Source organism: Pangasianodon hypophthalmus, chromosome 7 (genome assembly GCF_027358585.1).
Source record: "Pangasianodon hypophthalmus isolate fPanHyp1 chromosome 7, fPanHyp1.pri, whole genome shotgun sequence".
In the NCBI taxonomy this organism is placed as follows: domain Eukaryota; kingdom Metazoa; phylum Chordata; class Actinopteri; order Siluriformes; family Pangasiidae; genus Pangasianodon; species Pangasianodon hypophthalmus.
This window is the reverse complement of record NC_069716.1, coordinates 25,576,419-25,600,323: the sequence shown is the minus strand read 5'-3', so window position 1 is coordinate 25,600,323 and position 23,905 is coordinate 25,576,419. Positions and strand designations below refer to the sequence as shown.

The following is a 23,905-nucleotide window of genomic DNA, read 5'->3' as shown; positions in this document are numbered from 1 at the left end:
ATCTGAAACTCAGAAAATAATTAGGCTTTCTAACAATGACAGTCATTAAATAGTAGATTTTATTTTTCTATTTTTCTGCGAGCGAAAAAATTGTTTATCTTTACTTCTACGTTCTGGAAAAGCACAGTCATGCAAGCTTTACATCTCTTTCAGAAATAAAGCTAGAAAAATGGAAAGCGACTGTGGGATAGTCAGAGAAAATCAAACCAAAACAAAGCCATAGAATTATTATCCATCTACTTGACTCTCATAAACACACACTCAGGCTTATTGAGGGTCCCTGTGTGATGTGGAGTGGAGGGAAGAGTGTCCTGCACGCTGAAGGAAATGAATGAAGTGCTCCTCTCATCCGTCGCGAGCTCTGACTCCTCCTCCTGCCCCCTCTGTTTGCCTCTATTTGAGCCTTCTGGCCTCCAAAGAAAACAGACACATAAGTAAAGGAGCTACACCTCTCCTCCTCCTCCTTAACCTCCTCCTTCCCCGTCCTAGCTTCCTCTCTCTCTCTCTCTCTCTCTTCGCCCCATTCAGAGAACTCAGCCTGGTAGAGACCATCCCACTGAGTTGTCTCTTTCTCTGTGCTTCGTACCTCACTCTCCATCCACCAGTATCTCGATCTGCTATTTTACTTGAGAAGAAAAGTCTCACGCTCATGGAGGCAGCGTTCATGCTGATGTTCATGTCTTTTAGTTTCAGAACTCAGCCATGAAATTTCACTGGACTTGATTTTTTGACTCAACGTTCGCCTCGGATTCTGAATTCAGACTCATTCCTTGTCTTTCGTTTTGGAGCTGTTCTCCGAGGTGTGTGAACCAGCGGCCATGGGCTCAGACGTACGTGACCTCAACACCCTTCTGTCTCCAGTGCCGGCCCTGCCAGCGGGGAACGGGAACTGCCCTCTGCCCGTCAGCAGTGCCCCTCAGTGGGCACCTGTGCTGGATTTCCATACTGGTGCCCCCTACAGTTCACTGGGCTCACATTCCTTCATCAAGCAAGAACCCACCTGGGGGTCCACAGACCCCCATGAGGACCCACACTGTGGCCTCAGCGCCTTCACCGTCCACTTCTCAGGACAGTTCACAGGTACCGGGGCATGCAGGTACGGCGCATTCGGAGCTCCCGCACCCAACCAGACCCCCACCAGCCAAAGCCGGATGTTCAGTAACGGCCCGTATCTATCCAACTGCATGGACAGCCAGACTGGATCCAGGAACCAGGGTAAGGAAATAGCTTTCTGTCACTCACACACACACACACACACACACACACACACACACACACACACACACACACTGCTGTGTATCAGAGCTCTGACCTGACATGGTTTACCTTCTGTCGCTCTCTGTAAAATAACTGCCTAATATAATAATACTGTTGTTTAATATCAGATACACACTCTGTAACAATGACAGTTGTAGAAATCTGGATTGAAGATTCTACAAAGCATAAACTCTTTTTTGGGGAAAAAGTAGCCATCCATATATTTAAAAAACAAAAGAGTCAAATTTGAGACAGCTGAGAAATCCAGGTTACAGAGGTACAGTAAGTTCCAAAGTCAGGTTAGGTCACTCATATTAAGGAATATGAACGTATACACAATGCAAGGCTTTGGGCTTAACTTGGAAATGAAACAAAGTGCAAAAGTGCTGGTGCCTACAAACTACAGGCAAAAAACCCCAACCCTAACTAAAATCAACACACACAGTGTCAGGAATACATTCGTTTCAGAGAAAGGCCTTCACTGGGGCTCTCAGTGTCTTATACTTTATTGGTGTTGATGTTTTCGGGTCAAAAACGTCATCCAGTTTGTGATGTAGCACATGTATCAGTATGATTTTACTGAATTCTGTGTGATGCCTTCAGGGCAAGGCTTCCATCAGGGATCGATATGACAACGATGAAAAGCTGAAAAGCAAACACAATCAGAAAGTTTGTTCCTCTTGTAGTCATGTAGTGCTTTTGTGAGATTCCATCATGTGGAGTAACTATACGTTAAAAAGTACATAATTAATAAAATCCATTACACTGTAATGAGTTAAAACATCAGACAAAGTAGAGCTAAAATCATATCTTAATTCCCTCTTATACTGCTAAGTACTTTTACACAGTACTGTGCTTCTGTCCCAGAGCCTCTTAGCAGGAAACATGTAATATGTGAGAAAATCATGCAAATTCATTTCAATTAACTATTATCTCTGATTGATATGATTAGATCATAGATAATATTATGACTCAGGGATGGCTTAATTCTACTGCCTGAGCATAATAATAGCTTTTAAAATATTTTTATGAATTGGCTAGTTCATTAAATTGTTAGTGAGTTATTATAGTTATCTTTAATACAGTTCCTTCAATTTCCCTGAAAATATAACTTTTTAAAACAGACATTTCTTGTATAAATTGCTTTGAAAAGTACTATTTATTAAAATGACATTTGACATGTTTATTCTACGCTGATGAGGCACAAATGAAAGAAAAAAACAACATGTGGTTGTTGACAGATTTTTTTTTTGCTGACTGTCTGATCACGTCCTGCGTTGGCGTTCTGAAGAAGAGTTGTTTTATCTTACATATGACACTCATGCACAAGCATCACGGTCACTGAATGTGTGTTTTCGACTATTTCCAAAGCTGTTTACTGACATTTTTTTCTAAATGCAGATGTCAGTTTAGTCACTGCTCCTGTTGAAATGCAGTGTTTGTGACTGAAGCTATGTCCCAATAATGTATCCTCTTAAACCATAGCAAGACTTTTCTGTTAGCATCCTGATCCCAAATTAAGGTAATCTAAGCCTGCTCTGCATTATTATACATGCCAGAGAGCATGGTGGATGTTGACTTCTTAATTATATCATTCAGTCCATCTGTCTAGAAGAAGCTTGTTTTCTTCATTCATTTAATTCTAAGATTTTCCTTTAATTTGTCACCAGTCTGTAGGTATATATTAGATACCTGTCCCGTATGCCGTACCCTAACAAAACGCATCATATAAATCTCATTTAAAAAACAACAACAAAACAAAGCTAAATCATTCGAATTATTAGTTAATTTCCTGAAAAATATATTACTGTTTTAATTTTTCATGTTTGATCATGCATATAGAAAAGCATATGGATACTTTATGAAATTAAATTCAAATCCTGACCCAAGTTTGTCATGTCAAGTAGAAATGATGCACACAATGTGATTAATGTTTAACTTTATTAAAAAACATTAGACGTGTTGCTTTTGGTCATGGGGAGTGTTGATTTGAAAATTTTGGGAGTACAGTAAGAAAACAGCCATTTCCTCTGAAAATGATGGATTTTATTGTGCAAAAAAGCTTTGCAATATTTGAACAAGCAGTATAAGGAAAAAAATGTAAATTACACATCATGCATCATCCTTAACCAGCACACATTCAGTTTGTTGATTCATTTGTTCAGACTCAGCATATGTCAATGTATGCAATTTGGGGGGGAAAAAAGTCTCTGCTGAAGAATGAGACGAAGCTCTCATATAGCAAAAATAAATAAATAAATAAAATATGATTTTCATATTTTCACTAATATAGCTAATAAACCATAGTCAGTTTTATATATTATATAATACAAATATTACAGTTAAAATTGTGCTTTTATTTGACCCAGTGTAAAAAATTTAAAGTACAATACGACATTTAAAATATATTATATACATAATATAATATATATTAAAGCCAGTTATTTTCAATTTTAATTTTAGTTGATGTAAATAATATATCACGCTCACATACTATACAGAAACACACATTGGTTAAAGTGCTGCTCTTATACACTATATAATAAAATTATACATTACAGTAACCATTATACTGTAAATCATAATGTTTATTACAATCATTTTATCAAATAAAGTCATATACCTCAGGATGTAGCTGCATATCCAGAGTCATTTCACCCTAAAAAACTTTCGATCCGATTCATGATGTCTCACACAACAGTCACGACAAAATAATAACACTACTGATGTATTTGACTTTATTTTATTACTTAAGATCTGCTGAATTATCATATGCTTGTATATAAAACCCAAATCTTCACTTTATCTCCCATACATTACAAAATCATAATCTATTCACTCTATTCAATAAACATGAAGCAGGTAAATAAGGATAAAGCATAAGGTTTAGGTTTTATGTTTTCTACCATTAAGGGATTGTGAAGTCACAGTGAGTTATGGAGTACATAAAATCCGATGAGTTCACGACGGCCATGCAGTGTGTGGTTTATGATTTTCAAACCGCTCCTAAGTTGACCTTCGAATTTTATAGTAACAAAGTTTGTGAAGTATTCTTAGATATATGTGTATAGTGTGAATAGAGAAATTATTTGTTAAAGGAATAATTCGGACAAAGCTGTAAATTTACAAATTTACAGAATTTCCTCTTTACCTGAATTCTATTGAAGACATCTTTAGTGTTCATTTCCTTTTTTTCTAACTAAAAAAAACCTTTTTGGGGTTGGATGATGTACACATTAACTTCATAGCTTCATAGTACAAAACCTAAAAGGCAAAACTTAAAAAGACTTAAAAACACCAGCCATGTCTTGTCTGATCAAGTCAATTATTTTTCAGCTGTTTTTTGGTTTAAAGAAAAAAATTGAGAACGTCATTTATTTTTTGCTGAACCTTTCCTTTAATAGAATAGCCTATTACCAAAATGTCTGTACTAAAGTGTACTGTATTAACCACCCACAGAGAAGGAATTTGTGTATTTGAAATAATTAAGTAATCAAATATTAAACACAGCAACAGCAACACTTTTATTGTAATTTTGTGGTATTTTAACACACTACACTGAATTGTCTTGTATTATGAAGAACAGTAGGCATACATTGTTGCGACAGGTAGTTACAGCCAGGTAAATATAGGAATGTTGCTAAAGCTCCTGTCTCTGGTGTAACCACACACACACACACACACACACACACACACACACACACACACACACGTTAATGGGCAGCCCAGTCTCTGACTCTCACACACCCCATGGCTCAGGGTGCTCCTCCCAGACTCCGGGCCCATCAGCGAGCCCGGTGGGGTGGAAGAGGAATGGCCCTATTTAATGAGTTTCTCTGTCGTTCAGAGGTGAAAGTGGTTGTATGTAATTAATGAAGGCAGCGTTGGGACGTAGTGATTTACGAGGCCGACGATGACCCGGGGTCACCCGAGGCATGATTCATACCCTAAACCCAGTGTCTGCTCTCGACTGTATCGTCCTGCCCAGCGTTTGTTTGCACTCACGGCTCGTTGTTCTCCCTCCATCCTGAGTCAGGAGGGCCAAGGGTCATTAGGGTACGAGAGGGTCATTACCTAACCATTAGCTACAGAGCAGTTTCTTTTATCTGTGTAACACATTGATATTTTTACTTAGCTTTTATTTTTGCATTTAAGTTTATTTTAATGTCTATACGTAGAAATGTAGAACAAAACTAAAAACAAAAATACAAAAATAAATGATCAGCCAAGATTTTTTTTAAAGATTTTAGTGTATAATATATTCTTTTGGAGCTAGACGACAAATGTACCTAACAAGCATAGGATATTAATTTCATCCAAAATATGTTCATGTCAATAAATGTTCATATCTTCCTATACTTGTTTGAAATAACAGTTAAGCTACATAGTACCACCTCAATTCAGCAAATAAATTATTTGGTAAAATAGCATTGATAATCCATATATAAAAATTGAAGTTGAACATGGAATTACATTATAATTCTCATCATTTTCACTTCCTGTGTGGTGTTGAATTTTAACACTCACTCTAAACCTTCTCTTTAGGTAAAAACTTTTCTAAAAGCCAATTCTCCATTGTTTCAATGCGTATACTTAACTTGTCTTTCTCCAGGTTACAGTGCAGTTTCCTTCGACGGAGCCACGAACTACGGACACACGCCGTCGCACCACGCCTCGCAGTTCCCCAACCACCCCTTCAAACACGAAGACACCATCCCGCAGCAAAGCAACATGGGTAAAAATCAGCACCCATTACAAAGTCTTTTATGAGTTTCGGTTCATCTGTACGAATTTCTATGCTCTGGCACGTACTCGCCGAGCGCCTGAGTGTTTTTCCTTCGCTCAGAAGTCAAAGGGCAAACTCTGTCCAAATCAATCCAAGGTCAAGTTGCACTCTTCCCCTGACAGTAAATCAGTGCGCTTTTCTCTTGTAGTCTCATGCACATAACATTGTGTTAAAGTATAGGTAAACACCTTAAGTAACACATTATCAGGCCATCCCAGCGTTGTAAATCCTTCCGGAGACCACCAAGCTGATAGCTAGTCAGAACAGCAAAGTGAGAGATCTTTTGTCAAGTTTAGAACCACCTTGGGACTCATTTGCGTTTTGGGACCTGGCCGAGTAAGGGCACCGATTCCTCATTTGCACTTTGAAAGAGCGAGCAAGAGGTCGGCCCGCTTTACGGCTTCAAAGAGAGCGAGGCCGCTGTTTTCATAAGTGCAGAGTGTACTCGGCTGCATCTCCCCAAATCCTCCCCGAGCTCGGATTCCCTCTCCGAGACCAACTTCACCACAGACACACACACACACTTGCTCATGCGTTTCATTAGAACACCAAAGTTATGATACTTGAAGCATGCATCCGAAAGCTTTTTTTTTTTCCACATGAGACTTAAGACATACAGAGTGTCCACATAGGGATTGTTCTCATTAGTTAGAGGGATAAAAGTGAAAAAAAAAAAAGTTTTGACTTTCTAAATTAAGCATGTTTTCCTGGAGTGAGAGCCTCGAGGGCCGAGTGAGGGAGCGGCCTGGAAATCTGACATTGTTTTAAGCTGTTAAGATGAAAATCCCCAAAGCGAATTGGACTATTGGCTGAACCTTATTATTTGTTGGGAAGTTGTTCCACAGGCTTGATTTCAAGCACATTATTTTTGAGCTTGATTAATATGTGTGTACATATGGGAAGACACTGAGCATTATGATTACTATTTCCCATTTCTAATGGCTCCGTATCTTGTGTTATAAGGTGAGCAGCAGTATCCCGTTCCTCCACCTGTTTACGGCTGCCACACGCCGTCAGAGAGCTGTACAGGAAGCCAAGCACTGCTCCTGAGAAACCCTTACAACAGGTACAATCCTGAAAACCTAACTTTAGTTTTTGGTTTTTTTTTTAAATAAGAACTTCTCCTGCCTGTTTATGTTGTCTTTTTTCATGCCTAGTGAATGTTTATTGGTGTCTAGAGTGTAGTTACTTTTACAACACAGCCACTGAGTTGGATTAAAACAGAAATTGTGTCTTGGAGGGTCCTGGACCAAGCAGTTTCAGCTGGTCACTTCCGAAGTAGTACAAAGTAGAACAAACATCCTAGTGTCATAATCGTACACCTCCGAAGAGCTATCCAGAAGCTTCGGAGAAGGCTAGGTGATATATCCTGAGCATACCATTAACGGCGAGGAAATTTACAGGCCCGTGTCAAGGGCCTTGTTTACATTATACAAGCACTATCCTTTAGGCTTCTCCATTTACCTTTCAAACTTCTTAAAACTTCATGTAAATGTTTTCTGAATCCAGCAAGCATGAAAACACTGCATGATGTATGATATTATATGATTTATTAGGTTTGTTATGCATCCTGTGAAGACGGGAAATTGAAATTCACCTCCAGCCATCCGTAAATAGTACAGGATGTAAAACAAACAGGTTGCAATCAACAGCTTTCTTTCAACCCCAGAGGGTCAGGCTAACACCGAGCATGCCCAATGCATAGAGGAAGGAGGAAGTGATGTAAAGAGGAGCAATTAAGGGTTTATTTTAGAAAGGAATGCTATATACAGATTTATATCAGGGCCAGAAAAGTACTTGTTTCTGACTGGATGGTCGGTGTTAGCTATTTTTTTATATTATATTATATTATATTATATTATATTATATTATATTATATTATATTATATTATATTATATTATATTATATTATATTATATTATATTATATTATATTATGTAGGTCAAATATTTAATGAGTGTTATGTAACCATGTTGGAATGTAATCATGACAACAAGCATAAATAATGGTTTAAATAAAAGCTAGGCTTTTATTTATGCATTCCTATCACATTCCCTATCATGCTGCCAAACATCTACACAGGAAGTTGTTATTTATAGTTTGCTATTTTCATGTAAGTCAGTTATGAGTAAGCAAACCATGTACGACCCCTTCATTATTTTGGTGTAACTGAAGTACCTAAGTGTACCAATATTATACAATAAGATAGTGAGGAGGAAACACAGCTCTGCTTCATATTCTTTGCCTATATCACTTGAATTCTGTTCTGATTTTGCAATATTGTGTTACATAACGCATGAATTATAACTGTCTTCCATTTTGTTTCACTATTTGCACTTCTTGCAGTTACGTGTATTAAAGGCATTGCCACGTCTGTATGGATGAGATGATGATAAGACAATGACTTGATCATTTAATACAGAAATTACCAACCCTGATCTACTTTCCTACAGAATTCAGTTCTCATCTTAGTCCACTCGATTAAACCGGAATTAAATTAAAGCTGGAAATTTAAATTAAACTTAAAGCTGGAATTAAATTCTGTATTAAGATTGCATACCAGAAAAATGGTTAGTGTTTACTGATTTAGTAGATATTACAGTACATGCTGTTCCATTAAAAACACTTAATATATATTTAAGAAACTGACCTATATGAGAACGTCACCTCTTGCTCAAACATGGTTCTGAAAATAAACATTTCAAGCATTTGAACGACAACATGTGCGATTTTGATTGATGGCACTTTACTACATCAAGGCTGGATTTCCATCCTACAGGCAGCAGCTCAAGCTCACCAGAGGTCAAGTGCTGAATAGCAGAATGTACCAGGCCAAGATAAACTGTCCTTTCCACCACTGGCTTCCACTTTTTAACCAGTCCTGAATTCCTTCCCTCTGATAACTGTTCTCTGAGGAGTTCCCTCCGCACCCTGAGACGGCTGTGCGCTTACTACCAGTCCAAAAAACGAGCTGTGGAATTCCTGAAATACTTCTGCGACGTTGTTTTGCAGCTCTGAGGGAACATAACGATTCAAAACAGCAGAACTGGGTCGATAGGCGAGCTTCCATTCTGCTCTGGCTTCGTCTTCCAGTTCCCGCTCGGCATGTTGTAATAAACAGACTCCTATCTGCTGGAGTTAAGGGGGAACTGGGAATCCTCAAATCAAAATGCTATGCAGCTTTTTTTTTCTGATCGAATGCCTGGTACCAGCAGCTCTGTATTTACACAGCCTGAGGTTGGAGCTGCTGTCTTTAGCCGTTTTAAGGTGGTTGGAATAAAAACATGTCGAGTTATCAAAACCAGAGCCAAAGATGGGTCATTGTTGGTGTGTAAAGCATAAGGAAATCATGGAAAGTATAAACCACACAGAAATGAACTCCTGCCCCTCCACACTGCAGGGAATTCTGCAAAAAAAAGGAGATAAGGGACACCAAGAGTGTTGCAATTAGGCCTTAAAACTACACTTGTATCCACAAGTTATGACATATTGCTAACATTATAAATGCTTAAGCAGTGTAGGCTCCATTCCAATAATGACGCCAAAGCTGCAGTTGTATAGTTACACTGTACCAGGTACCAGCACACACCGGCGTACACACTTCCAATGCCATGATGTCAGGGGAGCTGAAGATAAATCCAAACTATGTGTTTGGTTAAGCACCTGGCAGAGTAACTAATGGTCCTCCAGTCAACCTCTCAATAACGTATGGCAGCTTCTTGCTCAGAGAAATGGTCTCAGTTGATTAACTGATTATCCTGCTGGTCTGGGCGACCCCTTTCTGTGTGTGTGTGTGCGTGTGTATGTATCTGAGAGATTCATTTACTGTTACCCAGGATGCCCCTTTTCAAAACTATTTTTCATTCGCCAAAGTCTAGGTGTTTTTGACATACAGTATAACAAAGGGGTTTTCTCCCTTCCTAGTAGCAACAGTAAAATAAAACAAAACAAAGCAAAAATCATTTGGTCAAACACATTTATTTAAGTGTTGACTTGAGCTTGTTTGAACCCCAGCAGTGACAATTTATACCAAATGGCGTCCCAGTTGGAGTGCATGGCCTGGAACCCTGTCAACACACTGGCGTCCAGCATCAAGAGGTACGTGAAAGCGACCTGATATCACAGGAGGGATTCATCCACAAGGGGATTAGTGCATATTTTTCAATGAGTTCACTTTGGAACAGAAAAGCGTGGCTAGGGCGTGCCACTAAACCACATATTTGATCGTTCACTCACACTGCTGACGTGTTGAGCTGAAATAGTGTTGAGCTGTATATCAGAATCCAGTAAAGTGGCTTATCGTAAAGCAAAAAACAAACAAAGAACCACCTTTGGAAATGTTTTGGGAATATAACAGCAGCAGAATATTGCAGTCAACTGGGCCTACAGTGTAAACTGCCATGTAAAAAGGAAATAATTATAGGAATGTATGTATTAATGAATAATTTTGCATATTCAAACTTATGCCATGAAGTATCAAAGCCAAGTTTAGATATATTGAGTGGAATATTATTGAAAATTGTATATGAGGTGTATGAAGGATAAGAAAAAACATAAAGTCCTCCATCAACTATGCAACCAAAGTTTATTCTATAGAAATGTAATATGTAAGGAATAAAACACAAGAGGGCATGGTGTTATGGGAAAATAATCAATGAAATTTATTATTTTCCTACAGTAGCATGTCCCAAAATCTTTTATTCCTCTTATACCACAGAAATTTGCCAAAAATTACAACATACTTTTATAGTAACATTTAATGTCATTGAAACAAGTTACTTCCTGTTATTACTTACAATATAGCAGCTATAAACAGTTGTTTCCTCACCAGGCTTGCTTTTTTCTCTCTTAAAATTAAACTTAAAAATTTAACAAAACTAAAAAGACTGTGACTTTTCCTATCTTAAAGTTACAGCTTTAGCCCTAACTCTTACAAGTTAAGTGCTGACACTGGAGACTCCTTCCAAAAATATTAAATAAACATCTCACAGAAGACATCATAATATCAACAACTATGCATTTTGAAATCGGTTTATTTAGAACATCCACCACAAACCTCTGTGTAAGCTGCTACTTTGGGAACAATAACATATTAGAATGAGCACATTAATATAAAGCTGTGATTTGCAGCCAGGACTACTGTTTCAGCTGCTGTTATAGAAAATTAATCAACACCAAAATTACATCCTAGTCAAGTCCAGTATCACAAACTGTTCAAAATGACAATTGGAATAACGTATAATTATATATAATTAAAAAGAAAAAAGTGCATCTGCCTGCTGCATTCTTTCATGCCAAAACTCAGTACTCTTGGTTCGTGTGTGTGTGTGTGTGTGTGTTCACTCTGTTTTGTCTGGACGGAGAGTGATATCCGGCCATATATTTCCCCCGTGGCACCGTAGCCTTGAGCCGGCCGAGAGCCGGCCCATAGGGAGGAAGGGAGCGCACTGGGGGAGTAGTGGAAGTGCATCGCTGCACAATGGGACGGCCTATCCTCCTGTGGGATGCAGCCGAGTATCCACAGCCCCCATCCTTCCAGGAGTTAAAAAATAAAAAATCAGACGCCCCAGTGTGTCCCCAGGGGATGGATACATAAGTGCTGTTGGTGCTGTTCTATCCAAAGATGATCTCAGCCTATATCCATCCATCCGGCTGATCTGTTCATCCCTGGAAAAGCTTCACCTAGACATAGACATACAGGCAGGGCGCTCTGCTCGCGGCCGGAGCCTGTGAACGAATGAACTGTGAGAAGATTTATCACAGGATGCCGTTTTGCACTGTCCTTCAGTCTGGCTGGCTTTGCTTACGGACAGACAAAGAGAGCTTTATAGTTACCGTTTCACCCTTACTTACTCAGGATATGGACGTCTTTTAATAACTTTGGCTTGTGCAGAAAAAAAAGTAAGAAAAATTAGCTCCTTTTCAGAAAGTGATTTCTCAGTATCTCCTGCTATGTTTTCTCAAGATAGTGAAAGTAAATGCTTGTTCCGGCTGTAAGACAAATCACAGGTTTATATTAATATGCTTATACTTTATCATTTCTATAATAACATCTTACACACAGAATTGTATGTCAGGCTCCACATAAAGGGATTAAAAAACGTATATAATCGCTGATATGATGAAGTTTTCTGTAAGGAGATGTTTAACATTTACGGAAGGAGTCTCCAGTGCAGAGCTTTGTAACAGTCAAAGGTAAAGCTGTAACTAACCAGAGAACTTTACATTTTATAGGTAACATTTTTCCCCTTTTTTTTGGTCTTATTAACTTCAACAGAGGCTTGTGAGGAAACGAGTGTTTATAGCTGCTATAATATAAGTGATAATAGAAACTTGCTTGTTTCACGGATGCTCCACAACATGCTACTATGAATGAATAAAAAGTGTCATAATTTAATATGAATTTTGTTAATGTTGGAAAATTGCTGTAGTATAAGAGGAATAAACAACATCCTCTTTAACAGGATGTCCCTAAATGTTTTAGTTTTTACATATATTGGAGGTCAGAGAAAGAAAACAAAGTTGTTACAGCTGATAAAAAGAAAAGAAAAAGCAATTATGTCAAACTACTGTGGAAAATGAAAGCTATATATAGTACAAAGCTGGACTAAGATGTATTCGCTGCTTGAGTTTGACTTCTGTTCTTCTGTTTTAAATTGCATACTTGCATACTATTTTAGATTATTCTAGAGTACACATAACTGTCCTCTGTGTTCACACTAAGAAATATGAGCACTGTAGTGCAGTAGAAACAGCTGGATGATTAACTGTAGTTGTCAAACAGTTAGAGTGTGAAAACTTAACACTCTTGACAGAAATTTGTCCTATCATGCACCACAAAGTGCAGATAATGAACATGGCTACCAGTAAGTATACATGCAAAGTATAAAATGATTATATAGGGATCTATTTAAAAGCAAGTTTTATGTGCTGATCTACATTAGTACAGGGTAAATAGTTTAAAGTATTTGGTAATACTATGCGCTTTGAGACTATGCAGCTTATAAATCGTGAGTTGGGAAATGTCTGGGGTGAAACAGAGGAAACTTGTGCAAATCCAGGGTCAGAGAAAAGGCCAGTGTACTTCGGTTCAGGTATAAATTCAGGAGAGAGCAAGAGGCCCTGCGTTCCCCATCTGTCTGTCTAACCGGCCCTACCTTGGATTGTTGAGGTGAATATATTGCACTTCGGAGCAGAGAGCAATTTGCCCCGATGTCAAGATAAGTTATAGAGATGAGCCTCAGTGTTTTATAACCAGTCTTGCCCTATATATGTCACCTAAACCCCACACAGTAAAGCACAAGCAGCAGTAAGAATGCATGCTATTCACATGAGGGAAAAAAAGACGAGGTGTGTAGAAAAGCATTTCGGCAGGTGACAGTCATTGTTTTTTTTTTATTATGTGGTGGATGGTGACATGATGGTGTTCCACTTTTCAGCACATTCCATACATGCTGTAAATCCACAAAATATATCAGCTGCTGATTAAATGCTGGAGGTCAGATTGTGTTCATGTGTAATGACCACAACGAAATTTTTCAATGAGTAGACAGTAAAATATTCTTAATATCAAATATTGTTTTATCTAAAGTTTTCTCACTTTATAGACTGAACCATAGTTCATTATTAAGTGTCTAAGTGTCAATTAAGGTCAATTACCAGTAAGTAAGCAAGTAAGTAAATTTTATTTAAAGCAATGTCCATTGACCAAACTGGTCTACAAAAGTCCTAGTATTTGTAAGTACTGAAAAAAACAAGTAACAAGTATTTAAAAAAAAAAAAAAGGTGGGAATTAATATATTCTTGGGATCCTGATTGTTTCTGTAAATTTGTATAAATGTATGTAAAATGACTTGCTGATGTGGTTTAGAACACAGTATGACTTACTGTGATCCATAAACATGAACAATACTTCACCAAACACTGTAATGTTATAGTGGCAGCCATCTTGGACAACTGGAATAATTTTTTTTTATTTTTATTTTTTTTTACTTAATGTAGTTTGGCATCATTTTGCTCCTAAGCTCCGCCTCCTAAAGTGTGAAGTCAGTCAGAATTGTCCTTAAAGCTGAAAGTCAAACTTATAAATACAGAGTATACAGACAGCTGTTTTTTTTTTTTTTTTAAATCCTTTAAAAATCAGATTACGTATTCCAATACAATATAAAGCAAGTATATAAAGATTTGGACATGCATTTGTGGAAAAGATTTTAGGAGAGATCAACTTCTGTTACTTGTCAGGCACAAAGCATGTCTCGGCTACTTGAATACTTTTGGGTTAAAATAGCTTACAACGATATAATAACAATTTTTTTCATGAAACTATTCCTTAATAAAATGTTAAATCAATAGTGCAGGTTTTAAGAGTTGAGAATTTCTCATGAGGAAAGTATTGTGCGTCTTCTCCTCTCACAGTCATACAGCGGGTTATGAGAACGACCCGAGCACGCCCATGATGTACAGCTGCAGCACCCAGTACCGAATACACACCCATGGAGTCTTCAGAGGCATTCAGGTCGGTACACACACACACACACACAAATAATGCACAATGCAGTCTTGATCATATCATTACAGATCCAGACAACTGATGATGTAATTGTTTACATAGCAATATCATTATACCCATATAATTATATGAATATAATGTAAACATATTACCAAAAAATGTTCAGATATATTAAAAATGCTTGCCACATTTTCCTAACGTGTAATGTGGCAATGTACAGTATTAACCAGCACTACTCTAAGGATTATTAGTTAATTAAAATAGCTTGTTATGTTAGCTGGTGTGTGTTTGGTGCCCTGCAATGGCACCCTACTATAAACTGAGATGGCAAGACTTTGTTTTTAAGCCAAAAAATGCACCACGTGTGTACTCTGTCACCTACAAATCATACAAACTGGACTGCTGATCACTCACACACACCTTTCAGACCAATATCATTCAGAGCGAACTGGAATACACTGGGTTTTCCCCATTTGCTAATACAAGGCCAAGGTCAGGGCAAGGCACAAACACACACATACACACAAAAAATTTGTGCTGCGCCCACTCCGCATACACACTCGTCTTCTGAAACTCCACATGGCTCCTACGCTAACGTAACTACACCGCAAAAGAGCATGCTTAAAAAGGCGACGAGTGATAAAGCAGACCCAAATGAACAAGTAAGTGAAATGAACAGCAAATAAATAACAATAAAGCCAGGAAGAATGGCTCTGACGCAATGAGAGGGTTGTGTGAGAGGAAGCAGGAGCCTGCCAGAACATTTGAGACACTTAAAAGGCATTTTTGGATGAGAGAAGAGAAGAGGAATTAAAAAAAAAACTCCATTAGAAACAAAGCTACAGTTTCCATTTGCAACCACATGCTAATAAATCATTAGGTCTTAATTAATGTCTGTCAGTGGTCTTAAAGCAGTGCTAGCAGAGATTCTCCAGAGCTAGCTCCTCATTGAGAAGATTGTTTGAAAAAAAAAAAATACTCCCTGAGTGTTTTAGAAAGCATTAAGCAGTGCAGCATGAAGTTTAAGTATACTATTTTCTGTAGTAGATATGCTGTGTGAATTAATCACACACCATCATGCACTCTAAGCAATAATAATAATAATAATAATAATGATAATAATAATAATGAATTTTAATGAGTACTGAATAAAGAACAGGCTGTATAAGCATGTACTTGACTGACCTTACTATACACACTATAAAAAAATAGCACACTAGCACAATAGCCATGTTGGTGACCGTGGCATAGACCGGCGCGTTATCATTCCCATGGGGTCAATAGATGAGTCTGGCAGTGCAGCCATAAAACACTTTAGTAATTTACTTATCAATAGCATTTACCACACATTCATTACCACACCAGCGTATAGAAAAATACCATTATGCTAAGCGCTAGCTAATTAAGAGCAGATGGGCCCTAACGGTGGGCAAATGAGGGGTGGGGGAGAGCAGCCATGGGATAAGGTCGGCCTAACATCCGTGACTAACAGCTCCCATTTGGCGGCTAAAACGGTGGGCATGGGTGAATCCCAGTGATCATTTCACACCTAATTCTGCAATAATGAGCTCTTGGTGCGCAAACTCACTATTTTTTTTCAGGGACTACTTTTGTCAGAAACACAACAGCAATGTGATCATGTCTTTATAGCTAGCCTGAGTCCTGAAGGGCAGCAGACTCTACCACTTTAATAACAGCCATGAGTTGTTTTAGAATAAACCTTGAAACTGTTCTTCTATGTTGATCATGGTTAAATCTTTTGCTGTAGGATGTCAGAAGGGTCCCTGGCATCACTCCAGCCATCGTACGCTCTGAGACCAATGAGAAGCGGCCGTTCATGTGTGCCTATCCAGGATGCAACAAGCGCTACTTCAAACTCTCTCACCTACAGATGCACAGTCGCAAACATACAGGTACCGAGAGCTTCAGAATGAGACATGTGTGTGGTTCTCCAGATCAGAGGTTCTCAATGTTTTTTACAATCAGGGACCACTTTATTGGAAAATAAAATCTTTTTTACAAACAAGCTACTGAAAAATTAGGCACATTATTTTAACGTGTACAATAACATTTTGGATATTTACTGGAGCCAGAGTTTTTTAATTTCTAAAATTTCTACCCATTTTCATTAAAATTATCATTAGCTTTTGGTTGACATCATTATTAATGGTAGGTGGTGACTTACACCACAAAAACTAAAAAATCCCAGACGCCTGGGGATCACCAGATCCCACTCCGAGAAGCATGGCTCTAGACAACACTCATTAGCACAGAAAGTACATTCCGTGTATCTCTAGTATAGATAGAGGCTTTCCTGTACTGCATAATTTTGTGTTTTCCCTGCACATAATCACCAGATCAAATTCTTCCAAGCTTTGGTTCTGTTCCAACTCCCAGCCTGAGTCAGATAATCAAGACCAATGTAATACTGATTAACCACAGATTCAGAAACAGAGCCAAAACTTTGGACTGGCTGTGTGCCAACCACCACACAATGTACTGATGCTTTTGACACCAGAAAACTGGAGCCATTTTCTTCCATCAGTCACAGGTCCAGTAAGAATGCTACCAACAAGAGCAACACCACACACACTTGGATACCTTCAAATAGTTAAATAGTTTTGTTGGTGCTGTTTGTGTTGTCATAACACAATTGTATTTGTGTATCTGACAAACAATTAGGAATATAAACTATACAAAAAGCACAATGATTTTACACATCTCACGTGCGGCATGAACAAATCAATGCATTTATATGCATTTATAAGATTCCTGATTATATGAAATACTGATTTAACAGCCATTTTGATCAGTTAATGACATTATTTGTCATATTTTTTATCAGAAATAAGTCAAAATTAAAATCTTTACTGTAAAACATTTTCATCTTTGTTGTTATGTTTGTCATCGATTCTTTTTTCCACTAATTTTGCTGACCTTAGTATGAGCTAATGTTATCTATACCACATTGTTGTTGAATTCTCGATTCTGATTGGTCAGAAGGTGTAGATACATTTTCTATAATAGTAGCTCTGACAGTTAGTTATCCAGGTAGTTATCTTTTTTATAGTAATAACTTACACAGAGACTTGAATGGTGGACGTTCCATATAAACAGTTTTTTTTTTTTTAAAAATAAACAAAACATGAAAGCATTGATATGGTTCCACAATATTAAATGTTACTACACTATATGGCCAAAAGTTTTATAAGAACCACCACATTTCTGGGAAGGCTTGTCTTGACTGTGGGAATTTGTGTTCATTCAGCCACAAGAGCGTTAGTGAGGTCAGGCAGTGATGTTGTGTGAGGACGTCTGGCGTGCAGTCTGTGTTCCAGTTCATCCCAAAGGTGTTCAGTGGGGTTGAGGTCAAGGGGAGGTGCAGGACACTCGAGTTCTTCCACTCCAACCTTAACACACCATGTCTTCATGGAGCTCGCTTTGTGCACAGGGGCATTGTCATGCTGGAACGGGTTTAGGCCTCTTAGTTACAGTGAAGGGAAATTGTAATGCTACAGCATACAAAGACAGTTGTGTGCTTCCAACTTTGTGGCGACAGTTTGGGACCACGTGTGTGGGGTGGGTGTGATGTTCAAGTGTGCACAAAGAGTTAAGAGTAACACTGCTTTAAGTTACTCTTAAAGCACACATAACACCACCGATGATTATTTTCCTATCACAGGACACTGTGAGTGTTTTATTCTTTACATAAAACCAGCCAATCAAACAAGGTCATCGTTCCAGTCGTTGGAATAAATGAAGTTGGTGATAAATAAAGTACTCTTGGTTCCTGTTTAGACTGCTTCTTGTTTTAAAAAGCGAATTGAAAATCAACTGTGGTTGTGTTGTAGGTGAAAAGCCGTACCAGTGTGACTTCACAGACTGTGGCCGGAGATTTTCCCGGTCAGACCAGCTGAAGAGACATCAGAGGAGACACACAGGTTTGCTTCATCCATCTTCATCTGTCCTGTCCTCTCTTTCCATTTTCTTCTGGCTTTCAATTTGCTCTTTACACAAGAGGAGAGATGCTCGCCAGCACAATCCTTATGGTTCAAGCCATAGATTAAGAATCCGTGATAAGCAGCTAATATTTTATTTTCACAATGACTCATTCCTTATTGCACTTGTGTATATTATATCTAAGCCATTAATGCTAATACAAATGACCCTTTGCTAGCACAAGTACCCTGATGCCGCATACTATAGTCTAACATGGTGATATGACACAGTCTGTTGTCAGCATGAATGTTTAGAAATGTGTCATAACGTGTGAGAAAGTCTGTGAGAAAGTGTCAGGGCTGAAGATGGCGACGTTTTCCTGATTCACTGCCTGTTGCAGATGTATCGCTACTAGCAGGACACACTCTCACATCATCCATCCAGTGTTAGAGAGATGTAACGCTTCTCTTCTAGTTCTCTTCCTCTTAGAAGGGATTCCCTCCTGGCCTCTACTGTAGCCTATACTCTTTCTCTCTTTGTGTGTTTGTGTGTGTGTATGTGTGTGTGTGTCTGTGTGTGTGTCTGTATATGTGTGTGTATGCATGTAGGCGTTAAACCTTTCCAGTGTGAGACATGTCAGAGAAAGTTCTCACGGTCAGACCATCTTAAGACCCACACCCGGACTCATACAGGTAAAACAAGTGCGTAAAACTTTTATTTTTTCACATCTTTATCCTCTCTTTTCAACTGTTATCAAAGAGGTCATATTTTGTTTAATATATTATTAGCAAATCTTTAGTTAGTGAAATCCTTTTTTTTTAAATAAATTATTTAATGTTTCCTTATAGAAATCTTGACCTCCTTAAAGTCACCCTTAACTTCATAAAATCTGTTTGGAAAGTGTTGAAAAGTTTCGAGTTAATATTGAACACTCAATAGGCAAGTGTTATTGCATCATAAAATACAATAGCCAATCAAGTTCCAGTGTGTAAGTATAAGCCGTGTAACATCGATTTCCCCAGTGACGAGGTGGATACTGTATATGTAAGGTTGAGCGAGTTTTCTAATTGCGTATTCATTGAAATTTGATTTTTATTACGTGGATAAAATGAGCACTTTTTTCTGTTGTCTAATGAAATTTTTTGTAGAACTGCTATGTCAAGCAATTCATATTTCCAAATAGCTGAATCTTCGAAAAAGTTTTGAGGGTGACTTTAAGATTTTCCTTAGCAAAACCATCTTCCTTGATCTCTGATCTAAGCTCTTACTCTGATCTAAAGTGTTGTTCTCTCTTCCCTCAGGTGAGAAGCCTTTTAATTGCAGGTGGCCAAACTGCCAGAAGAAGTTTGCCCGATCTGATGAGTTAGTCCGGCACCACAACATGCACCAGAGGAACCTGACCAAACTTCAGCTGGCCATCTAAAGACCCTGCTGTCATGAAAGCTGCTTCTGCTGTCAGATATATTCCAGTCCTGCAGGTCTTGACTCTGCATGTTTGGCTCTAAAACAGCTCATGAAAGCCCTGGTATTTAGTTGATGAATTAAAAAAATATATTAAACTGCAGTTTTTGCAGCCTGCAATGTCTCTATGACTGGAGATTGAACTTTGTGCTGTTCTAGGATTTACTTCACCTGCCCAAAGTGTTATATTCAAAAGAAACTTGTGAACTTGTGTATTTGGCACATGATAAGATTGCCATTTAGATGATTCAGGTCTCGAAAACACTGTTGCTAGGTGACAGGGAAATATGGCAGGCGAGCACAATGCCAGCTAATGACTCAGGCTATGATTTAGCTAGCTGGCATGCAGCCGTTAGGTCTTTTTGAAAGGTTGAAAATGCACAGTGAGAGCAGAACCAAGATAAAAATGTCTGAAATATAAACATTTTCCTCAGAAATGTTGGCAATTTATTATAAAAAGCTTCACTAAAATTACAATGTGATTACACTTAGCATTTACAGCAAACAGAACTTCCATGGATTCCACCATGCTGAGAAATGTCAACAGGGGTGGACATCATAAATCTGTTAGCTTAGTCTACTGGGCAAATGTCTCACGTTTTCACTGCACAAAAAAACAAACTGACTAGGCTAAAAATGCTGGATAGCATTATGTAATAACAAACTAGTTAGCTAGTTAGTTGTACTTCATCTGTGAATGCTAATTAACCTGACTAGTAAAAGCCGATGTGTGTAGTGCAGCAGGTGGTGAAATTCAGAACAAGTAGTTGAAGCATGGAGGTACGATAAACAACCGCAAAGCTCAATTTGCTTATATACACATTGAGTATCGAGTAGTTTTTTTCTTTCTCTGGCTGTTGAACAACATAAGAAAAAAAAAAGAATAAAAAAACTAATAGCTGGGACATGAAATCAGTTTGGCTAGTTGCTTGTCCACCCCTTTGTCAGCATTACAACTTGACAACTATCAGAAAATTTAAAATGTTGTAGTAATATATACCACAAGAATGAGCTGTTGAACAAAGCATGTGAACACATAGCTTTGTTTAAATGCTGAATCAATAATAAGACCAGTTGTCTGATAATCGTGTTGATTTGGGCAGTGGAAGTTAGTCTTAGAAGGGCACTTAGACACAACAGCACAACTCCATGGACACTTCAGTACCAGCACTGAAAGCCCTTTTACCACAGAGGACATAACCATGCCCTTACTAGTGCTGTCGAGATGTATAATAATACGTGCACGTTATATTCACTATACTAGCTCCTAGGAATTTTTAGACTAATTTATTACTTTTTCTTGTAAATTAAGATCTCTTTTAATAAACTGAGCATTCATTTTCTCCCACATATCCAGAAGCCCACTTCATTATATAACAAATCCAATGTTTGTATTCATGGACCAATCATAAAGGTATAACCCCTGAAGCTTTTGTCTGTCTGCTCTGTAAATAGCGTCTCTCTGTAACCATCAGGAGTTAAATTATGAGTAGGTCACACTGGCTATGTGACTATGGTTTGTGGTCAAGTTGTAAATATTACTGTCGCTCCACAGCTGGAACAAGAAATAAATACATCATTTTGCGGAAAATGTGACTCACATTAGCAAGGACAGGAAATGTGAAAACTACTCGGATGGGATTGTTCTGTTCCTTAAACTGTGTTTTATCTGTATCATATGAATATATGCAGTATGTTACTGATAACCTTTTTTTATAATTAAAGTGTTGATGCCAGTAAAACTGTGTGTGTGTGTGTGTGTGTTGGTGTGTTGGTGTGTGTGTGTGTGTTTGCTTTGGGAGTTTCTCAAGCAAAAATAAGAATCCTGCTACTGGGCAACTGGTTGCTAAATTTACCTTTTATTTTATTGATTTATTTTTTCAATAATTTACATCTCTAAAGGATAGCTAAGGTTAGGTATCACAATGATTTGTCATTCTAGCAAATGACAATGTGCCTGTAGTGTGTCTGAAACTAAGAATAAAAAATTCAGGAAAAATCCTAAAAGTGTTAAATGCTGTCTAAGGCTACATGGGTGTTTTTTGGACCTCAAGGCATTTTAAATGCTTGGTAATGCCTTTAGGGTCAAGCACTTAATCTGAATATAAAACATAAATACTGGATAAATTATATTCCTGAACAAAATGAAATATTATGTGTTTATTCCACCATGTTAGGGAGCACAGGCCTAACAGGGTGGCAGCGTAAGAGGCTAGAAATTAGCACGAGCATCGAAGGCAAATACCATCCGGGGATAAAAACACATACAGTACAAAAAAGTGGGGAAAATGTGTTTTGGTATGTTTTATAGTTAATATGAGATATACATACAGCTGAATACAATGAATGCCCCATATCCAATTGTTGACAGATAATTATCTTATTAGTTAGTAATAATTGATAAAATAATTCAAAAAGTTTACTGATATGGCCAGTAATTGTCTTCTCTCTGCACTGAAGTATCTACAATTCAACGTATCATAAAGCTCCTTATAATGTTTCACTAACAAGACTAATTTTCAAAATTGGCACTCAGTCCTCCATCTTGGATTTTAATACTTGCCCCCTGAGCTGTGACCTGATTGATTTGGGTTAAAAAAAAACCTTTGATATCACTCAGTGTTTTTCAGAGAAGTTTCAGCTTTTGTAACCAGCAATATTTTCCCTGACTTGTGGCCGCTGGATTATGTGTAGATTCGTTTCTGACTGAAGAAGAAAAGATTTTTAGGATTATCAAACTAGTTTGGGTTGCTATGACAAAACAATGACATAATGAATGTAATTCTGACACATGAAGAAAAAAAACTGAGTAGCTGAACCATCCATATAAAGAAATGAAAAATTCTTGAACACTACAAATTAAAGTCTGTCATTTATTTTGATGTGAATCTAACAATCATTAAACATTGCATCCCCCCCCCCCCCCCCCCACACACACACACAAAGTAAAACATTTCCCAAAAAGTTCTGCTTTGTACAATTTTAGTGGAAATTCCCTTTTAAACACTCCATCCAGTGTAATTTTCTCCATCTGCTGAGCATCACATGGCAAGCTTAAGGAGCACAGGATTATAATAAGTGAGCTAATAAAGAAAAAAATATATTGTCAATCCATCATTCACCGTTTTCCTTATCTCTACTCAAATACTTTTTGGATTTCTCTTCTGCTCTGGGAAAAGAAACAAAGCAAGGCAAGAAGAAGAAATACTGCTTCTATTTTAGTATTGTTTTTCTAACTTACAGAATACTTTACTGTGACTTTTAAGCACCCCAGAAAAGTTGCAGTACATCAGAGTTACATCAGCGGTAACAAAAGGCTCTCTTCAAAAGCACATACTTTGCATTAAAGCTGCAGCTTCAGGAATGTACAGCTCTCTGATTATATTTCATCTTGAGCCTGAGCACTAGCTGTGGACGTCTAGCTCTGCTCTTCCTTCAGCAATTTGCTTGGCCCCCGGTGCTGTGTAAATTAGCGAGCCTCTCCACCCTATTACTCAGAAGGAAAAGCCCCGCTATATCTCAGAGTGACAGTGCTTAATCTCTGTCCCAGATTTGGCCTGCTTGGCCTTTGAAGGCGAGGAGGCTGCTTTGTGTAACTCTGCCGCAGTCCACTCGTACTGGACACTCTGTTCAAACTTGCCACTTCAACTGAAGCAGCCATTGGTCTTGTTTCAATGTACAAACTGTGGATCTTTAAAGAGGGGGTGGATGAGCAGATGAAATGCTAACACTGAGTAACGGTTTGGAATGACCAAGAGCAGAGAGTCTGGACTTTGTGAAAGATGGCGGAAACAGATCATGCTTTCATTTCGTTCAACTTATGAACTTGAATTCCTTGCCTAGAAAATCATGTTTTAGAGTTATAATACGCCAATAATTAAACACATTTACGTCCTGCTTATGTAGTAAATCTTCTACCATTAGGAAAAGTCCAGAACGCTGTATAACATCAC

General features: G+C 38.0%; 1 protein-coding gene across 4 annotated transcripts; it reads left to right on the top strand.

The window, feature by feature from the left end:
* Positions 1 to 433: 433 nt before the first annotated feature.
* Positions 434 to 21,694, top strand: wt1a (WT1 transcription factor a). Of its 4 annotated transcripts, none has more exons than XM_026946430.3 (9): positions 435 to 1,215; positions 5,870 to 5,992; positions 7,007 to 7,109; positions 10,058 to 10,141; positions 14,459 to 14,558; positions 16,321 to 16,465; positions 18,404 to 18,493; positions 19,100 to 19,183; positions 19,793 to 21,694. In XM_026946430.3, the coding sequence occupies exons 1-9, from the start codon at positions 819 to 821 to the stop codon at positions 19,912 to 19,914; spliced, it is 1,248 nt and encodes a 415-aa protein (XP_026802231.1). In that variant the 5' UTR covers positions 435 to 818; the 3' UTR covers positions 19,915 to 21,694. The 4 variants fall into 4 exon arrangements, with proteins under 4 accessions (XP_026802234.1, XP_026802231.1, XP_026802233.1 ...); XM_026946429.3 differs by having other exon boundaries at positions 437 to 1,215; positions 19,100 to 19,192; XM_026946433.3 differs by lacking the exon at positions 10,058 to 10,141 and having other exon boundaries at positions 434 to 1,215.
* The last annotated feature ends 2,211 nt before the right edge of the window (positions 21,695 to 23,905 follow it).

What these genes read in the sequence shown, in the direction of transcription:
- wt1a (XM_026946429.3), top strand. Translation starts at nt 819, where the DNA reads ATGGGCTCAGACGTACGTGACCTCAACACCCTTCTGTCTCCAGTGCCG. An exon ending in CCCGCAGCAAAGCAACATGG is followed by an intron (nt 5,993 to 7,006) that starts GTAAAAATCAGC and finishes TTGTGTTATAAG; the next exon opens with GTGAGCAGCAGTATCCCGTT. An exon ending in GAGTCTTCAGAGGCATTCAG is followed by an intron (nt 14,559 to 16,320) that starts GTCGGTACACAC and finishes CTTTTGCTGTAG; the next exon opens with GATGTCAGAAGGGTCCCTGG.